Here is an 18,236-nt window from a genome sequence, read left to right on the forward strand (position 1 = left end):
TACACAAAAATGAAGAAAAAATATTTTTTTTTAATCAATTTTTACACTGGTGACATTTCCTAGGTCTCACTCTTACAGAAATCAATGATCATCGCCCTAACAGACAAAAACAAAAAGATCGGTTAATATTTAGGGGATGAAATGGACCAAAAACTTTATTTTTGTCTAATTTTCTGGTCGCTCAAGAGACCGCAATTATGGCCCAAACATTACGATTTTTTACATGGAGAAGGGGATCGGGTCAAAGAATAAGCAAGACTGTTTTGATAAAGATCGGCCAATATTTAAAGAGACCCTGACTTTTGTGTGAAAAAGTACAAAATTTGTTTTCTATAGCGTATAGATTTACCCATGAAGGACATAGACCCGAGAAGTTGATATTATATGCAAGAGGAGTGGTTGGCATTTAAATTGATACCAATAATATTGTCGTATCTACTCGGATGTGGGAGTTACACTTAAATATCTACAGGTGCTTACGCATTAATATATCATTTAGTAACCCATTACCACACTTGAGGCCGAAAATATATCGCTAATCGCTTTGAAATTTTCCATGTGGATTCAGGTATGGTCAAGGAAAACGCCAATACTTTTCGGTGATGATAATAATATTTGGATTAAGAGGACCGAAAACATATTTTTTGTGTGTTTATAGGCCACAAATGAAAGCCGAATATCACAACAAAACCCACGGTGAATGGAATCTGGACAAGTAATTAGAAGGGCTGTAATGAATATTTATAATATTTGTTGACCTCTAGTTTTTGTTGTTGTTGTAGCAGCCCTATTGCTTTTACACAATGGGCTGAGGTGACAGACGTTGGCCGAGTAAGACTCGGGTCGTTTCGGATCGTAGACCCCTCTGTCGTGGAAACGTTGACCTCTAGTCGGTCAGGAGGGTGCAAATATCGCGAAATATTGTCCATGAACCACAGAAAGTTAGATTTTCGTGGAAGTGTAGGGTATTTTATGGTCGGCCCCGTCCGACTATACTACTCCGGTCACTGGTTCCAATTTATTTAACCAGGTATTTTATATATTATAAAACTAGGTATTTTCAATAACATTATTTTATATTTAAGTACATTATTAATTGTTTACATTGAATTTTCTTTTTTTGTTTGTGTTTTTCAGGGAAATGAAACCTCTCTGCCTATGGAGATGTGCTCCAACTGTGAGTATTATTTGTTGGAAATATATATATATATATATCTTAATTTGTATTTTTATATAATAAAACAATATATTTTTCGAGCTTGAGGTAATTTGTATTTGATATTTAATTAATATATGTATATAACACTAAGTAACAATGTTTTATGTGGAGACAAATGAAAATTGAAATAGTTTGGAGTGTTCACAAGTTTTATTATGCTTACCTAAAGCTTTATATGAACTAACGAAAGACGGAGCTAAATATTTAGTCACTGATGCATTTTCAATTTTTCTAGAGCCTTGGAAATTCTAAAGAATCATCTGGTACCTAGTCCAAAGAATAAAGCCCCAACAGTAGGAGTTAAAACAAGTGAAAAAGGCGTTATGTTCGGCCGGGCCAAACTTTGGATACCCTCCACCATTGGTATACTGATAGTTACATGAAATGAAAATATGGGGAACATACCTATACCAACAATTGTTGTTTTAAACCATAATGTATACCAAATACAAATTTCAGCAATTTTTAATGGATATTTGTCCTAAAATCGCAAAACCCCAAAATGTCGACCGATTTTGTCGATATGAGGCCATTATTTAAGAATGTGGGTACCCTTATATGGGGGCTATCCGAAAAAATGGACCTATACTCATAATTTTTTGTAGAGAGTTTTGGTACCCATTAAGAACTCAAAATACTAAATTATATCCAATTCGGTGGAAAAATTTGATCAAAACCCTCAAAATACTGAAAATAGGGGGTAGCGTTATAGGGGGGTTACGAGAAAAAGTGGACGTATATTTATATTTTGTTGTTGTTGAGAAATTTGGCACCCAATGTACCAAATTTGGTTGAAAAACTTGCTAAAGAACCCCAAAATACCGAAAATTGGGATATTGGAATCATGGTTCAAACCTGAAATTTTGTCAAGCTCTCGGACTTTGCCCGGCTATAAATTGATTAGAAATGATCGTACTACCCACAGAGGCGGTGGTGTATGCTTGTATATTTCCTCGAATTTGCAATGCAAAGTTATTTTTAGGGGCAGTCTATACGCAGTATGTGAATCCTTATTTGTGGAGGTTTTTGGTGAAAATTCCTCGTTCATTGTGGGTGTGGTATATTTACCAAGTGGTACAATTGACGAATTTGAAAATTTACATGCAGATATCATCGATCGTTTCTCTAATATAATTGTTATCAAATCGTATAATTTCCGCTCTGTCATTTCTCGATGTGGTCTTCATTGTCTCCACAACTCTTTGTCTACGCATCTTAATCTACCTACTAGCAGTACTTCGTTATTTGACTATTTTCTTGTTAGCCAAGCATCCTTTGTTGTCAGTAATAGTCAGATGCAATTTCCTTTCTTTTTATCTCATAGTTTCATATTTCTTTCAGTCCTTTTTAAAACACAGAAAAAACATAGTTGGTTTGAGTATAAAGATTATAAACGTTTTAACCTTTTTGATTATTGAGATATTAATGAATGACTTATGCTTAATATACCATACAAACGATACGGATATATAATCACCGGTCCCGTATTATCGGCAATATGTGTTTTGACTATCTCGGCCGCTTTCGTGATTGCAAGGATTTCTGCTTGAAAAAAGCTACAAACATTGTTAAGTTTATATGCGTTTTATATTTCTAATTCCCCACGGTACCAGTGCCTTCCTCCATCTTTTACCCGTCTGTAAAAAATTACAGACCTGGCAGAGGTCCTACTAGGAAAATCTACTCTGATGTCATTAAAGTCTCTATGAGAGGGAACATAGTCAATAATGTGAGTATTTCTCCTCAAGAAATCACAACCTGGCGTTATGTTGAGGATACTAACGTGAACATAGTCCAGCGATTTCCAGGCATCCGTTTCTCGGAGCCTCAGGGCACATCTGGCAGCTTGGAATTTAATCAGAATGTCCAGTGGTTGGAGGTTCAAGATCGCATTCAAGGCTGCCTGCGGTGTGCTTCTTAGAGCTGTGCTGAATTTAATTTTGTGAGCAGAATCTTTTTGTTTACCCCCAGCCACGATAAATGTAAGAATGGGGAGAACGACCGTCACATAAAACAAGTTTATGATCTCTGGTCTTAGTCCCCAGTTCTTTCTTATGGAGTTCTTGCAAGAGAATGCTATTAGTCCTTTCTTGGGGAGTTACTCAACATTCCTATTCCACGTTAATTTGCTTCTTCAGAAAGGGATAAAGTCACTCCTCCTGGCAGGCGGAAACTAGGAATCTTACGTTTCCTAGTAAAGAGCACCAGTTTTGTCTTAGTGGGGTTTACACCAAGACCCTTGGTGTGTGTCCAGTTGGACAGAGTTGAAAGGGCGCCCTCCATAATATTAGAAATATCTCACCAACCAGCAAGAAACTAGGAAAATCTACTCTGATGTCATTAAAGTCTCTATGAGAGGGAACATAGTCAATAATGTGAGTATTTCTCCTCAAGAAATCACAACCTGGCGTTATGTTGAGGATACTAACGTGAACATAGTCCAGCGATTTCCAGGCATCCGTTTCTCGGAGCCTCAGGGCACATCTGGCAGCTTGGAATTTAATCAGAATGTCCAGTGGTTGGAGGTTCAAGATCGCATTCAAGGCTGCCTGCGGTGTGCTTCTTAGAGCTGTGCTGAATTTAATTTTGTGAGCAGAATCTTTTTGTTTACCCCCAGCCACGATAAATGTAAGAATGGGGAGAACGACCGTCACATAAAACAAGTTTATGATCTCTGGTCTTAGTCCCCAGTTCTTTCTTATGGAGTTCTTGCAAGAGAATGCTATTAGTCCTTTCTTGGGGAGTTACTCAACATTCCTATTCCACGTTAATTTGCTTCTTCAGAAAGGGATAAAGTCACTCCTCCTGGCAGGCGGAAACTAGGAATCTTACGTTTCCTAGTAAAGAGCACCAGTTTTGTCTTAGTGGGGTTTACACCAAGACCCTTGGTGTGTGTCCAGTTGGACAGAGTTGAAAGGGCGCCCTCCATAATATTAGAAATATCTCACCAACCAGCAAGACTACATCATCGGACGTTTCCACGACAGAGGGGTCTACGATCCGAAACGACCCGAGTTATACTCGGCCAAGTAAATGGGACCTCGATGCAATTGATTATTGTAGACTCTGTGTTGACGAAGAGGAGACGGAGACAATTGAGCAACTCCTGTGCCAGTGCCCAGCCCTTGCTTACAGGCGGCACAGACTAATGGGGGCTCACTTTCTACCTAGTCTCAGCCTCTTCTCAACAACCGAACCTGCTCTAATCTACAGCATAATTAGAAGCTTAAAGTGGTTAGGAGCACACAACCTTGGCACGTAACACTTTTCTGTCAGACTCATAGGGACCATCGACCCTCACTCTTCACTCCTTTAATTTCACAAATCTTCTCTCCCCTACAGATCTATCCCTTATCTCTTCACTTCGCTGCTTCTCTTCTTGTGGATGATCACAACGGACCTAACCGGTCTCAGAGTGTTGCAGTCATACACGCGACTGCACATCCCCAAACCTAACCTAACCTAACCTATACTCGGCCAACATCTGTCACCTCAGCCCATTGTGTAAAAGCAATAGGGCTGTTACAACAACAACAACATCATCATCATCGGCATAGGCTACAAACTTTTTTTTAAGATGGTCGAATTACAGCAGTATAAAAAATGATAAAAAGGGAGATAAAACTTCCCCTGGGTATTTTCAAGATGCAAGGAATAGTATACCCAAGGATCAAATTGAGCATTTTATTGATTCAATGGCTAATGGTTATACTGTCGATAACTAGCAAAATTTACTTATTTATAAGAAAAATCAAAAAGTTGCCTTAGTTTTGACAATTGAAAAATTGGGTCAATTCAGTTTTCTATAGAATATTTTCTATTTCAAAATAAATTTTGGGTTTATATATTATATATATATATTTCCTCCTTAAATTTATTTTCAAACAAGTTACAGGTGATTTATTACATTTGTAATTTCAGTGGCTTTAGTTTTGGTCATTAGTGTATATATGTTTATTACTTTTTTAAAATATCCTATGTTGTATAAAGTCCTAATGTATATTTTTTTCTACTATTTCTCATAACTTGCCCATTCCAAAGAATAATTTGATGTATCAAACAAACAAATTTGTTGCACAGTGTTAAGAAGAAACAAAAAAACAAATCTAGACATCATGTGATGATCATAACATAAACAAAACTATAGAAATACTATCTACATACATATACGAGTATTTTGAGAAAATATACATACATACAATATATTTTATGAATGAATTATAAATTTTTCCTCCTTCTTCTTTCTTATTTTGTACGTTTTTATACCGATTACCTGAGGAATTTCTTTTGTTTCTTTCTGACAAGAACACAAAGAAGAACCCGATTAAAATAATATTAACTATATATCAGTCAGTCATATTACTAGCACACCATAGATCTATTTATTGGCATTGCTGTTAGACATTGAGGATTTTTTCTTTTCTATAATTAGAGTAAGAACATAACATCAAGAAAATGTGTGTTTTCATTTTTGTTGTTGTTATTTTTGCGGACATGGGACATTGACTGACTGAGCTAGTCAAATTGTCAAAAAAAAAAAAAAATCTGTATATGTACTATTCGTGTGTGTATGTCGGTTCATTGCAAGTAAATTCGATTTTCTCAATGTATGCATCCATCTGTACCATCATGGATATAGGCATGTGATTTCATTTCGTATTAATCGCTCATTTGGTCAAAATTTTATTGGAGTCTGCTAAAAATCTAAATTTTTAAATGAAAATAAAAATTAAAGGAAAGCCTTAAAACTTTTACAAATAATAGACTTGATTGACAGCTTCCAAAAATTGACCATGATTGTCTTTGAAAATTGTAGTCTTTTTCATAGAAAGATCCAATACAGTCGCTAGTTTACAAACTTCCCAAAGGTAATCAAGTTTTTAGTTGGCATAAAAAAAGCGGTCTCCTTATTTCCTTTTTATACCCATAAGGTAGAATACACACTGGTGGCCAAAACTAAAGCAACTGATATTGCAAATTGAATAAATCACCATTAACTTTTTTGAATATAAAGTTATGGTGAAAGTTTTTTCAGAAATAAATATGAATTTTTTTTATTAAAAAAACATATAAACACAAAAATTATTTTAAAATAAAAAATGTATATAAAACTAAATTGACCCAATTTTTGTTTGGTCAAAACTAAAGCAACTTTTTTAATTTTTTTTCTTTTAATTTTATTTTTTCATTCTCAGTTTCAAAAAATGTAATTTTGTACGTTGTGCAAAATTTTGTGTCAATCGGCCTAACTTTGGGTCTTTGGTGCACCATTTATATAAAATCGGACGAAACTGTATATGGGAGCTATATCTAAATCTGAACCGATTTTCACAAGACATAGCACACATCATTCTAGACTTAATTCAGTACGTTTTGTGCAAATCGAAAGATATATAGGGACTTTGGTACGCCATTTACATTTAATCGGACGAAAATATATATGGGAGCTTTAACTTAATTCAGTACACTATGCCAAATTTCGAGCAAATCAAAAGATATATTTGGACTTTGGTGCACCACTTACATTAAATATGGGAGCTATACCTAAATCTGGACCGATTTTCAGGAAACTTAACACACATCATTCTAGACCTAATTCATTACGCTATGCCAAATTCCATGCAAATCGAAATATATATATATATATATATATACGACTGGTGCACCATTTACATTAAATCGGAACAAAAATATATACGGGAGCATTATCTAAATCTGAATCGATTTTCAGGAAACTTAACACACATCATTCTAGACTTAATTCAGTACACTAGTCCAAATTCCGGGCAAATCGAAAGATATATATTCAATTGGTACACAATTTACAATAGGTTGGAGGAAAATATATATGGGAGCTATATCTAAATCTGAACCTATTTTCAGGAAATTTAACACACACCATTCTACACCTAATTCCGTACACTATACCAAATTTCGTGCAAATCAAATAACAAAATGTGAACCGATTTTCCCCAATTTCAATTGGGTGCGTTCTTGGGCCAAATAAGTGACCTATGCCAAATTTCATCCAATTCGGATCATAAATGCGACCTGTACTTTGTTTACAAATTAACATGAACAGACGGACATGCATAAATCGACTTAGAAAGTGATTCTATGCATATTCTCAAAAGGAACAATGTGCCTATCTCGTTTATTTTTGCCTGTTACAAACATAATACCCTGTACCAAAGTGTGGTGAAGGTTATAAAAATTGCGGATGTGTCTTTTTTGAACTCCTGTTTCTATATGAAGGAGTTGCCAGATCGAAACAATCTTCAACATGTGTTCATAACAGAGATGAAAGTTTCCAAAACATTTAACTTTTTTCTGTTTATATCGCGCTTTTTGTGCTAGGCTAAGAGCGTTCCGAATTGCTCTCGTATTAGCCCACCTAAAAGTTTGGCTTTCTTGGGGTTTCAATAATATTTTACCGAATTTTCTAAATTTCTATAATTCGACACATTGGAATCCTTTTGAATAAAAAAAAAAATAATTAAAAAAAGTCCGGTTAAAGTTGTCCAACTAGAGTGTCTGCAATTGGGAACACTATTTTTTCGGAGCATGTGATTGTCTTGCAGATATAAGTCGTATCGTTGAGACCTTAATGCTGATGAGCTAAATAACTTGCCAGAATACCATGGTTTTTATTCCCTCCACCATAGTATGGAGGGTATATTAATTTTGTCATTCCGTTTGTAACTCATCGAAATATTCATTTCCGACCCTATAAAGTATATATATTCTTGATCAGGGTAAAATTCTAAGACGATCTAGCCATGTCCGTCCGTCCGTCTGTCCGTCCGTCCGTCCGTCCGTCTGTTGTAATCACGCTATCTTCTGAAGGAATTGAGATAGGATGCTGAAATTTTGCATAGGGTTGTCTTTTGTCTGCAGGCAGGTCAAGTTCGAAGATAGGATATATCGGTCCACGTTTAGACATAGCTCCCATATAACAGTACCCCCCAATTTTCGGTATTTTGAGGTTCTTGGGCGCGTTTTTCAACCGAATACGCTGAAATTTGGTACATTGGGTTCTTATTGGGTACTTAATGTCCCCACAAAAAATTATAAATATAGGTCCACTTTTTCTGGTAGCCCCCATATAACGGTACCTCCTAATTTTCAGTATTTTGGGGGTTTTGATTGTATTTTTCCACCGAATTGGCTATAATTTAGTATTTCGAGTTCTTAATATGTACCAAATCTCTCCACAAAAAATTATAAACATATGTGAATTTTTTCGGATATCCCCCATATAAGGGTACCCCCCAATTTTCGGAATTTTGGGGTTCTTGAGCGCGTTTTTCAACCGAATACGCTGAAATTTGGTACATTGGGTTCCTAATAGGTTCCAAATCTCTCCACCAAAAATTATGAATATTGGTCCATTTTTTCGGATAGCCCCCATATAAGGGTACCCCCAATTTTCGGTATTTGGGGGTTCTTGAGCGCATTTTTCAACCGAATTTGCTGCAATTTGGTAATTTGTAGTCGTATATGGTAACAAATCTCTCTACCAAAAATTTTTAATATTCACCCCCTTTTTGGGGTAGTCCCCATATAACCCCCTTTTTTTATATTAAAATAGTTATCTGATTTGTTCCGCGTTTTGAGTTTGGTTCTAAGTCTCTTTTGTAATCATTTCACCTGCGGAGGATAGAGAGATAAACAATTAGAACGTAAGGTTCGATAATTAACTATAGCCGCATTTAGACCTAGCCCCTGATTGGAAGTTCGAGAATTTGAACTAAGCTTGGAAGAAATAATAAGATGGGCAAAGTTTGGATGAAATCTAAATTTTCTGAAACGGATTTGGTCCAAAGAAACATGGGGTCTAGAACCAATATTTCGATGAGACACATTTTCACCGTGTTAAAGTCTATACACCCTCATTAGCCATAAGGCTGAGAGTATAATTATCCTTTAAAATTTTCTAAAATTTTTAATTATGGTTTACATAATCCGTTTTTAGAAATGTCGGTATAGGTCCACTTTTTGGTATGTTCCCTATATTTTCATTTCTAGTACCTGTCAATATATCTATGGTGGAGGGTATCCAAAGTTCGGCCCGGCCGAACTTACCGCTTTTTCACTTGTTAATAATGACTTTGGCTTTTCGTGTTCATGTGTTGATCATGACGGTTTAACCAAAAATTTAATGTCTATTAAGTCAAATCCGGCAGATTAGATGGATACCCTTTATGGGTATGGGTGTATGGACTTGTAGGTGTTCTAAATATACAGAGTATTTTTAGAATAAAAATGAATATGGTTGGTAAAAATAAAACATCCATTTAAATATTAGACGCTGGCGGTCTGTATAATGTTTTATTTATTTAAACAACAATTCTATATTGTGTTTACGGTTAAGTTTTTTAGCTTTCAGCTTATTCTTTCTTCTTTGATTACTTGAAAACTTTAGTTGATGTATCTATTATTAGTTTACCGATGGCATTATCGATGGAACCTCTAAATAAATGGGTTGTTTAAGTTTTTACAATTATTCCTCTCTGATTGTCCTCGAATTACAAGCTTATAACAAAAATCCACATTCGAAAAATACATTATTTAAATACATTATTTTTCTTCTTATTATTCTCTTAGTCGATGCCGATGAGATTCGTCGTTTGGGTAAACGTTTCCGAAAACTTGATTTGGATAATTCCGGTGCCTTGAGCGTGGATGAATTTATGTCATTGCCAGAATTGCAACAGAATCCCTTGGTACAGCGTGTCATCGATATTTTCGATGCGGACGGCAACGGTGAAGTAGATTTTAAGGAATTCATACAAGGTGTATCACAATTTAGCGTTAAAGGCGATAAGCTATCAAAATTACGCTTTGCATTTCGTATATATGATATGGACAATGATGGTTACATATCGAACGGAGAACTGTTTCAGGTGAGAATGGAATTTTACAGTTTTTTTGTTCTAAAATGACAAAAATAAAACAAAAAATATATTTTTACAGGTCTTAAAAATGATGGTAGGCAATAATCTCAAGGATACGCAATTACAACAAATTGTGGATAAGACAATTTGTTTTGCCGATAAGGATGAAGATGGTAAAATTTCATTCGATGAATTCTGTTCGGTGGTCGGCAATACAGATATACACAAAAAAATGGTTGTTGACGTTTAAATTCTTTGTAAAAACAAACAAACGTCGCTTTTATATATAACAAACAAACAAAAATAATATTTACTTAAAAAAACCCAACAACAACAGCAAACAAAGAAAAAAAGAATGGAAAGAATGAAAATCACAAATAAAACAAATCTTCAGAATCCCTTTTTACGATAATACCACAAAAAACAAAAACAGCCACCTCACTCCCCCCAGCTCCTACTTTTTCTCCGTCTCAAATGTCCCTTTAACAACCAACAAACAACAACAATGTACATCACCGAATTACTATTCAATCCTTTACTATTTTCTCTGCTCTCACTATCCCTCTTCCTCTCATTATTATATCACTTTCTTAACACCAATCTCCATTATTGATCAATCAATCACATCACAACATCATCATGGTCGAAAACTAAAGGAAAATTTCTCGCTTTCCCCACTTTTTGGCCATAAAGAAAATTATATACTTAACTAATATTTACATATATACATACATATATTTTTAATTGTATTTTTTGCTAAGAGATAAAGTTTAAACTAAAAAAATAAATTTATCACAATTCTTAACAAATTTATATTTATAATAATAATAAAATAAAAAACATCAACAACTTAAATCAAATTCAAATTTTTAGCAACAATTATAACACAAAACAAAAAAAAAAAACAATTTTCATTTTTTTACATACATACATATGTTTATATAAAAAAATCTCCAATGTCAAATTTCACTAAAACTCTGTCGTCTTCTGCTACACTTAAAAAATTAATCAAATTTTAGTTTTTTTCCTTTGAATTTAAGCAAAAAATTCGAATTATTGTACCTCACTCTTCCTCCTACACCCTTCCTTGTGTCCATCCCACTTTCTTTATCCAACAATATTTTGTAAAATTTAATTTATTTAGAACTGTTTATATATTTTTTGCTCTATTTTTTTAATGTTAAGTTTGTTAAAGTCTTTATAATGTTTTCCTAAGCATAAAATAAATAAAACAAATGTTTAATAATTAAAAAAAACACAACAAATACCAAAAAATTCTTAATTAAAAAAATTGAAAAAAGAAAACAGTTTAAAGTAATAATAACAAATAACAACAACAACAACAATATAATGTGCAGTAATTTACTTTATTTAAAACAATACAACTACCAACATTAACTTCCATAAGGAGAGTATTACCAAAAAAAATTGAAAACAAAAAACATCTCTAAAAAACTACAAATTTAACATTTTAAACTAAAACAACAACAACTATCAGCAATAAACGAACTTATGCATTATAATAACAACAACAACAAAACCAAAATACATGCAACATTTTACTACAAAGCATCACCACATCAACTCATTTGAAAACATTAAATTTACTAATTTTTAATTAAGAAAGAAAACACAAATAATAATAATAAACATTATGGAATTATTAAAATAAAAGCCACTCCCTTCTAAAAAAAATGCCTACTTTTAATATATACAAATCAAATGTTTGAAAATTCCACGAATTTCCCACAGAATGGAAAATGAAATGGAATTCAAAATGATTTAAGATCACTCCTTTTTCAAGTCAGAACCTCATAAAGTTTTGAATTGTTTTTCTATCCACAGAAGACTAAAATCATTCTACCTACTTCTCATGTTATGCATATCCCTTAGTTGATGGCGCTGGGTAGGTATCATCGGGCGCCACAATCATTTTTTTGTCCTCGGCTCAGCCCCTTCATTATGATACTTGCGCAAGGCGATATAGATGTTTTATGAGAAGCTCGAAGGATGCTGATTAGTCGGAATAATGTTCAGCTATGTCTGCCTGTTTTTTATTTCTATTTCCAAAAATAAAATCAACAAATCCCCTCGAAACTTCAGGAACGATTCCATAAATTGTTCCAATGGTAAATTTAATGACAAAAACGTATTTGGATGCCGACATTTGCCATGCCATGTCAAAGTCTTAAAAAAGCTTAGGATCTGCTTGGGGTCTATTCCGGAGAAGACTGCTAGATCATAAATTTCATATTTGCCGAATTGTATGTGTCTTCTGCCACTTAGCGATCGACACCTACAGAGTATATGTTCAATTGTTTCCAGCTCTTCCTCATCCTCACATAGACGACATATATAGTCACGGTCCTATGTTATCGACAGCAAGTGTTTTGACTATCTCAGCCGCTTTTGTGTTTGCCAGGATTTTTGCCTGAAAAACTCTACAAAGATCGTTAAGTTTATATGAGTTGTAGATGGCTAGTTCTTTGCAGTAAACACCTGCACCAGTACTTTCCTCTCCATCTTCGACCAGTCGACCGGCCAGAGGTAAGGAGTCACTTGCCCAGGAGTTCCTACTAGGAAACTCTAATGTCGTTGAAGTCGTTATGAGAGGGAGTATAGTCACTGATGTGAGCACGGCTCTCTAGAAGGCCACAAACTGACGTTGTGCTTAGGATAGGCCAAAGTTCAGTGACTTAAAGGCATCCGTTTCCCGGAGCCTCAGGTCACATGTTACAGGAATTTAGCTGGAATTTAACCAGAAAATCGAGTGGTTGGAGATTTAAAATAGCATGAATAGAGCTTTTAGAAACAGTTCGAACATGTATTATTTTGAACAAAATCGTTCCTTGCCATGAAGGGAGTACAATTCTATCGGGAGTACAATTAATCAGTAAGAATTTGCAGAGAGTAAAAATGAACCCTTCGTTCTCAAAAGAGAGAAATTTGTAAAACATCCAGTAAAAATATTAGTAGTGTCTGTTTACTGGATATTTGATAATAGTTATTACAAAATGTTGTATGTTTACCCAAAAAATAGAGTAAAGTGGGAGTGCAAGTTTGACAGTTCAACAACCACAAAATTTACTGGAGTTTATAGGCTTTGCTCCAGTAAAGGTCGTCAAACAAAAGCCACATTTTTGACATCAGACTTGAGAAAAATCAGCTGACTTTCGCTGGCTGGGTGACCTTATTAGCTCTGTTACTAAATGTTGTCTGTTTACACAAAAATCCAGTAAAAGAGAGTCAAGTGAGAGAGTAAGTTTGACAGTTCAACAACAACAAACTTACTGGAGTTTACTGAAAGAATTTTATGCAGTAAGATTTTGCAAACTCTGAATTTTTTGATCAGCTATATTATGACCAATCGACAACAATTTTGTGCAATATATCCAAATATTTAAATTTCCAAAGTGCAATTTTAAGCTGTATTGTATAAAAAATGTAGAAAATGGAAGAATATTCAAGAATTTGCAGATTATTTGCTGAATCGTACTGAATGTTGTTAGTTTACTTTCGTCGGTATTATTGGAAAAAAGAAGAAAACGGCTTACTCTAAAATAGAACTTACTGAGTAAATGTTACTGGAAAAGTAACTAGACACAGCTTTAGAACATTTTTTTTTGTCAGTTCGTCTTCGGACGGCTCACAAGAAGGACGTGATCTAGAAAGTTTAAAAAAGCATTATACGCCCACGGGCTTAAAAATAGATTTTTACAAAATGGCTTTTGTTAAGCGTTCGCTTAGCTAACACGTGTTTTTTCGAATACGGATAACCTATAAAGTCCGAGTCGTTCAATGGAATCCAAACGGTTGAGGATTTCATTATCATTGGAATTATCCTAACGATTTGGTCAATTAACCAAGGAAAGCAGTGTTAAAATTGAATGTATTTTGAAGGCTCGTAGACAAAGTCTGCATAATCTGTGGTGGCGCTATTATACTCGATAATCGGGAGGCGGACCAATAACTTAAATAGGAAAAAAAGAACATTTTTTGTTGTTTGTTTACAAAACATAACAAAACAGTTGATTAAATATCAGCTGTTGGTACAAGAAAATTCTTACTGAGTAAATTTTCCTTGTCTGCGTATCATTGGCGTATTTATAGCCGACCAAAATATGAAATATGGAACTGTGGAATAAACGAACGAACTATCCCGAAAGCATAGCCAAAGCCGCACTTGATTAGAATCTTTAAGGCTCCAGAAGATTGGCTGTCCTAGAAATACGTGGCGCAGAACTATTGTTCTAGCAATAAGAAAAATTAACTAAACATGGGAAGAGATTTAAACCAAAGTGGAATGAATAAAGGAAAAAATGCAAATACTCAGTCAAGGCCCATACATAAGGTCGAAACGTAAACAAAAAGTCCAAATTTAGACTTGAGAAATAACAGCTGTTTTCCGATTTCGATTGCTACCTGTGTGACCTTATTAACAGATCTCAAGGTAGCCGAATCGGCGAATTTCTACAACAAACATCGGCTGTTGTATTTTGATATCTCAAAAATATTTTGTCAAAACAAACAGATTGACAAGATTTTTTTACACAAATTCTTGTAGAGTATTGTTTTTTTTTTTTATTTTCTTGGTTCAACATACAACAACATTTTTGATATTTATTTGCACCAACAGCTGGGCCGATGCGGCTACCTTATTAAATATACCTTGACAGATCTTGTACTCAGTAACACAACTGTCTAATCTGCTCTCTCTCTCTCAATTCACTCTCTTCTACTGATCTTTTGGGTATAAGGGCAAACATTTTGTAATAATTTGTACAAATTATTGAATAAACGAACGAACGAACCTATTATCAAGTTCCCGAGATTGTTTTGTCAAAAGGGCAGTGGACAGAATTCCATATAACAATTATGGAGTATTTTCTTAATAATCTTCTGTATATTCGATTAGAAAGCATACAGAATTAGTACATGCTGTATTTGGTAATAAGAATGTTTAACACAAGGTGGGTATTTTCTACGACAATTGGTCTTAGTTTGTGAAAATATATTTAACGAATAATACGAAGGGTCCGCACCCGTAATATAAGAATCTTCTAATTTTTACTATTTTTCTGATATCATAGAGGATTTTTTTATTTTTACAGGTTCTGGAACAGACCAAAATTACATACATAAATATCAAAAGAGGTAAAAAGTGGTACATTTTTTTAACACTACTCCAAGTTATTACGTGGAAAATTGCTGTCATTTTTGCCAAATTAACTTGGGTTTATGATCAGCAATCCTTATTTATTGTATTTAATAAAAAATAATCATAAAACTTAGTAAAAAAATAAAAAAAAACTTTCACATTACAAAAAAAAATCATAACTAATGTGCACTTTGTAAAATTTATTAAATAATAAAATAAATTAATGATTATTAATTGATAGTATGTAATTCTTAAAACAAAATAATTTTTCTAAGCATAAAAAACTTATAAAAACAAAAAAAAAAGCACTCTCTAAACAAAATTCAAAATAAAAAACAATCTTATTATTCAAACTGAAACAAGTAAGTTAAATACCAGAAAAAGTTTTTCTTAATTAATAAAACAAAATAAAATAATAAAAACTTTGCAAAAAACGCAAACAATGGAGGAAATTGTAACCAAATTAAAAAAATATATAGTAAACATTGTAATTAAAAAAACTAAATTGTCTAGCGAATATTTTCATTGACATTCATTTCTTTCTCGACATAATTTTGTACTGATATGAAATCTAACAAGCATTATTTCATTATTAGTTATATATATGGTAAATGGATATTTGAAACACGTTTTTTTCAAATCCACCTAAAAAGCCTTCTTTACAAAAAAAAAAAAAAAAACACAAATAACTTGTATCTTAATTTAGCGAGCGATTTACTATTATAATTTTTTTTTAAACTTTCTAACAGCAACAATGTTTATATTATAATACAATTTAAAATAATAAATTAAAATAAGCATTTTAATAATATTAATAATACAACAAACAAATTCAACCAACACAAACAAAGAAATATTTAAATTGAAATTCATAAAAAACAAATGACAACAACAATATTGCATTCACAAAAAATTGCATACTCAGATTAACATTTGAAATCTATGAACATGTTATAATGAAAATAAACAACAATAAAAGGAGAAAATCTAAAAATAAATACAACAACAAAAAATTAAGAAAACTTAATGACAGCATCATTTTTTTAAGAATATTTCAAGATTTGTTTATGGCGGTACCGTGGTATATAAAATCGTTTATTACCTCGAAGCTGCAGTTTTCAAGTTCGACAGTTGGTCCGAGTCTACTGGACGTCGTGCACGTTGATACCATCTGCTTGGTATTTTCGCCATTTACTGCTAGTCCCACTTTGGCAGACTCCTTCTCAATTCGTTCAAAGGTGACTGTTACCGCTCGCAATGTTCGACCCATTATGTCGATGTCGACGGCGTATGCGAGTAACATATGCTGCTTTGTATACAGAGTGCCAATTCTGTTCACATTTGCATCTCGCAGGATTTTAACAGGTCACACGACAAACTGTCACCTTGTCTGAATCCTCGTTCGGTATTCAAGGGCTCCGATAGGTCGTGTTCTACTTTAACTGCTGACTTTGTACCAGTTAAAGTTATCCTGCATAATCGTACTAATTTTGCAGGAATGTCAAACGCAGACATTAAACACCTCTGTCGAATGAGTCCTTTTTGTGTCTGAGTCTTGTGTCCTTTTTTGTGCACGGGACACGGGATGCTGGGCATGCATTCCTCTAGTGATTGTACAAATTGTGCAAATGAGCTGTTGCATGTTCCTGACCAGCATCTTATCACCGGTCTTGAACGGCGCCTGCTGCTTTATTATTCTTCAGCCCATTGATTGCTATTCTGACCTCATCTTGGCTAGGTGGTATATACTCTAAAGCATCACCATTTGCTACCAGCAGCTTTTCATAATGCTCCTTCCAGATCCTTATCACGCTATCTGTATCTGTCACCAGGTTTCCATTTTCATCTCTACAGGAAGATGTGCCTGCGCCAAAGTCTTCGGTTAGGTGTTTTACTCGTTGGTAAAATTTCCGAACTTGATTCTGACTCCTGTACATCTCGATTTGTTCACGCTCACGTTTTTCTTGTTCTTTCTTCTTTTTTCTGAAAATACGTTTCTCCTCTCTCCGTTTCTCCCGATAATTTTCCATCGCATTACGTGTTGCTACTGTCTGCAGTGTTACCCTATACGCTGCGTTTTTCGCCTCAGTAGCATTACGACACTTCTGATCGTACCACGGGTTTCTTCTGCTGTGTGTAGGGAGTGGGCAATTCTTTGCCATTGTGCTTCTATATTATTATCGGGACAAGGAGTGCTTTCGTCAAGCAAGTGGGTAAGTTGAGAGGAGTATGATTCTGTTATTTGTTTTGTTTGCTGCCACAAGGTAAGGGTCCAAATCGATATTCGCTCCTCGTGTCGATCGAACGTCTAAAACACTAGACAAATGCCTTCCGTCTATCACAACAGGATCAATTTGATTTCACGTTACTTGATCAGGAGAAATCCAGGTGGCCTTGTATATATCGAGATGCTTGAATCTAGTGCTGCTAACTACCATTTTTTTGCTGCCGCGAATCAATCAACCTCGTGCCGTTGTCGGAGTTTTCTTCATGGAGGCTGAATTTTACGACGGTGGGACTTGAAATATTTTCCCTTCCGATTTTTGCATTAAAATCTCCTAGCAGAATTTTAATGTCATGGCCAGGGCAGCGGTCATATGCTGTTTCTAGGCGCTCGTAAAATATGTCCTTGGTCTGCTCATCTTTGCCTTCCGTCGGAGCAAGGACCATTAAAATACATAAAATAGGGGCGTGGGCTATACCTATTTTATTTATAGTTTGTTCTACAAATCTATTTTTCACCCTTTAAAAATACGGAAATGAGATATTTGAAAGTGATGAATTTGAGATGATTTATATCTAAAAAAAACTTTAATGTGACAACAAATGTTTTTATTCTTTGAGAATTTTTTTTCTTTACTTTTGACAATTTGTTGTAGGAGCAAAGAATTTTTGTGATCTGAAGCAAATCTGAGATCAAAGGAAAAAACACGTTGGGCGCCACAATAAATTCCCATGATTG

At 34.3% G+C, this 18,236-nt stretch overlaps 1 protein-coding gene across 1 annotated transcript; it reads left to right on the forward strand.

The window, feature by feature from the left end:
• Nucleotides 1-1,131: 1,131 nt before the first annotated feature.
• On the forward strand, nucleotides 1,132-10,425 carry LOC133322594 (calcineurin subunit B type 1-like; the record flags this gene model as incomplete). The annotated part of the gene is made up of 3 exons (XM_061531573.1): nucleotides 1,132-1,177; nucleotides 9,827-10,125; nucleotides 10,196-10,425. Coding segments are annotated over 3 exons (516 nt in total), but the record flags the coding sequence as incomplete, so codon positions are not given.
• Nucleotides 10,426-18,236: the final 7,811 nt, after the last annotated feature.

The sequence above is a fragment of the Musca vetustissima genome, unplaced genomic scaffold, assembly GCF_032173495.1.
Source record: "Musca vetustissima isolate MV318-11 ecotype Yass unplaced genomic scaffold, APGP_CSIRO_Mvet_v1 utg8434, whole genome shotgun sequence".
NCBI lineage: Eukaryota > Metazoa > Arthropoda > Insecta > Diptera > Muscidae > Musca > Musca vetustissima.